At 33.5% G+C, this 3,352-nt stretch overlaps 1 protein-coding gene across 1 annotated transcript; it reads right to left on the bottom strand.

Annotated features, from left to right (window-relative positions):
• Positions 1–932: 932 nt before the first annotated feature.
• LOC121136423 (olfactory receptor 2J3-like) lies at positions 933–1,866 on the bottom strand. Its single transcript, XM_040736821.1, is given in 2 exon segments — positions 933–1,614; positions 1,616–1,866. Coding segments are annotated over 2 exon segments (933 nt in total).
• Positions 1,867–3,352: the final 1,486 nt, after the last annotated feature.

Genomic DNA, 3,352 nt, shown 5'->3' with positions numbered 1-3,352 from the left:
ATTGTCTAATAAAGTTTTATGTGAAGTATTCACTAACAATGCTAGCCATTTTAATATTTTTATTTAAAATCCAATGCCCCATATTAAAGAACTACAATATAATGCTATTTTTTAAAAGCAAGGTGTTGATAGGTAGAAATATAAGTCACCATGATTTATACCATTCAACATAATTTCACTAAGTCAGTAAGCTCACTAAATCAAATTAAGTTATTTCTTTTGATTTACTTTAATTATTTTTTGTTTTTTTTGGTTTTTCGAGACAAGGTTTCTCTGTGGCTTTGGAGGCTGTCCTGGAACTCACTCTGTAGACCAGGCTGGCCTTGAACTCACAGGGATCCACCTGCCTCTGCCTTCCGAGTGCTGGGATTAAAGGCATGTGCCACCAACGCCCGGCTGATTTGCTTTAATTATTAACACCATCAACCACTCAACTCAATAATAGACACTTATATTCTAGATTTACCTTAACTTGTTAGCATGTGCCCCATGACAAACCAATATTTATCCAGGTATTTCCTTTTTTATCTTATATTGCAATTTTATCCATAAGAAAGCTCTATTTGGTCAAAAGGTATTCATATCCATCTAAAATACTAAGAATCCCAAAATCTAAAAGAAAGTAAACATATATTAAGATTCAAAAGTCGGTAGGGGATATGTTTCTGAGTAAAACAGAAAAATGAAGAGATGACCTACTTGGAACAGATTTCTGATTGTGTTGTTTAAAGTTGAAAGTTTCTAAGATTCACTGACTATGTTCCTGACATAATTTTATATTTTGAAAGAAAAAAGGTGTTCTTACTCAAATAAATTAACATCTGTGTTTTATGTTTTATGATTCTGTGACCAGAAGAAATTCCAAAAGAGCAAAGTGTCCTTTATGAAAGATCGGACAGTTTTATCAAGGACTGTACAATAGGAGGCTTATCTCATAGCTCCCGCTCATGCCCAGTCAGCCTTCTTACTGCCCCTCTGACATCTTTGTTTCTTAGGGTGTAGATGAGAGGATTCAGGCTAGGTGTGACAACAGTATAGAATAGGGCAATGAACTTTGCTTGATCTTGAGAATTTTCTGCTGGAGGCTGAAGATAAATGTACATAATTGGAATGAAAAATAGTAAAACAACAGTAAGATGGGCTCCACAGGTCCCAAAAACTTTCTGAACTCGAGTGGTTGATTGCATTCTTAGGACAGTGCATGTTAAGGCACCATAAGAGCTTAAAATGAGAATAAATGGTATAACAACAAAAATGGCACTCATGGCCATGAGGGTCAGCTCATTTGCACTGATATCAACACAGGATAGGCTCAACAGTGCTGGCACTTCACAGAAGAAGTGGTCCACTTGGCGATGTCCACACAGGGGTACCCAGAAGGTAAAGGAGGAATGAAGTGCTGATGTGGTAAAGCCACTTACCCAGGATGCTGCAGCCAGCAGGTGGCAGAAATGAGGATTTATGAAGTCAGTGTAATGCAAGTGGTTGCATACAGCTGCATAGTAGTCAAAGGACATCACCACCAATAGAACACACTCTGTGGTACCCAGTGCAAGGAAAAAGTAGAGTTGCAGCATGCATCCAGTATAAGATGTTGTTTTCTCTGGACCCCAACAGCAGCTGAGGGACAGAGCTAGTGGTGAAGCAGAGATCCAGAGCAGAGAGATTTGAAAGGAAGAAATACATAGGGGTGTGCAGGTGGGAATCTAGGTATGACACGATGATGATGAATAGATTGCCTGTCAGTGTCATCAAGTGGAATATCAAGATCACCTCAGAGAGAACAGCTTCTAGATTAGGCCATTTAGAAAAATCCGGAAGAATAAAGTAATCTCCAGAACTTGAATTGAGATTTTCCATTACCATTCATTTTTCCCTGTATTTAAGAAAAAAATCACAAATTTCACAGAGTATCCACATGTTGATAAACACCTGTAAATAGATCAGATTAAATAAATTCTGCTTTTCAATGCTATACTACGTGATATGTGGCAATATAGTTTTTATTGCTTTCCTTTTCTGTTCTATCCATTATTTGTCCTGTTGTAGTTATAGTGAATAATGTCTTAAATTAGTGTTTACAGCATCTTTAAGCTAGATATGAACAGTAAGTCATTGTACAGATATAAATGGCACATCTTGTAATGTTCTTTTTGCACAAAAATTTATATATTCTTTTTTACTACATTTTAATTGTACAGAAAAATAATTACCTATAATTTTTTTCAATGTAGAATGCTTCAAAAATTTTTGCAGAATTCTCATGCATGGAAGAGTTCTAATGTTATGTGGAAATAATACTAATATCTGAAGACTAAAGAAAAATACTCAATTTAAGAATATTTAGCAAGTAAGCAAAAGAAAATATAGGCTTTAGAAATATAAAAAGCTAGAGAAGCACTAAGTGTAAAGCCTAACATTGTCATGATTATGTTGGGCAGTGAAATGTAGATTTGAATGTAACATCTGTACACTTCAATATGCTTCAGAAAACAACTGAGACATTTAAATTATGATTCATAGTTTATAATTGGTGTCTTTTGTGTTTCCCATAACTTTTACTGGACTTTCTAGCTAGTCATCAATTAATGTTAATATCCAATTAAGTGTGCATGCACATTGTATTCATCTATCTCATAGACAGTCTTCTGTGAAAAAAAATAGATTTCTCATAGCCACTGGTACTTTGGATAAGTGTCTTATTTTGTCTTGTGTATTATCAGTATCTCATAGAAAAGATAAATATGCTTTCCTTATTTTTTCTACACAATACATTTACTTTTGAATACTTATTTTGCTATGGTGTTTTCTATCATAGCTGTTTCTTCTTCTCACACACTAAAAGAATACAGTGAGAAGCAAATCCAAGTAAAACAGACCTGCATTCATTTTTTAAGGGAAAATTTAAAGCTCAAAGTTTGTAATGTTTACATTTTAAAATTATGTTGAGTGTTGAAATTATAAGTTGGTGGATTTAAATGCTATGTTCTATAATACAGCATAATTTTTAAGCTACCTCACTTAGAAACTTAAAGAAATGTGATGTTCTTCATCTAAAATATGAAATTATTTAAGAGTTTGGCATATTTAGACACAGCATAATATTGGAGATCTAAAAGATTGACAGTTCAAATATAGAGAGATCCAGAGATTTTATTTTCTTTTTGAGAGAAAATGAAGACTATTAAATACATCTTTTAAAAGCTCTTGGAATATATTATTAAATCAAATATTATATATCACAGGGATATCTCAGCATGCTCTTCCAGCCACAAAAGCACTAACAGACATTTTGCTAATTCTTACACAATTTATTCATATTATGTTTATTTTAGAAAATGTAATCTTAATA

Source organism: Mesocricetus auratus, unplaced genomic scaffold (assembly GCF_017639785.1).
Source record: "Mesocricetus auratus isolate SY011 unplaced genomic scaffold, BCM_Maur_2.0 Super-Scaffold_100106, whole genome shotgun sequence".
NCBI classification, from domain to species: Eukaryota; Metazoa; Chordata; class Mammalia; order Rodentia; family Cricetidae; genus Mesocricetus; species Mesocricetus auratus.
Note: the sequence above shows the minus strand (reverse complement) of the source record. Positions and strands in the feature narration are given on the sequence as shown.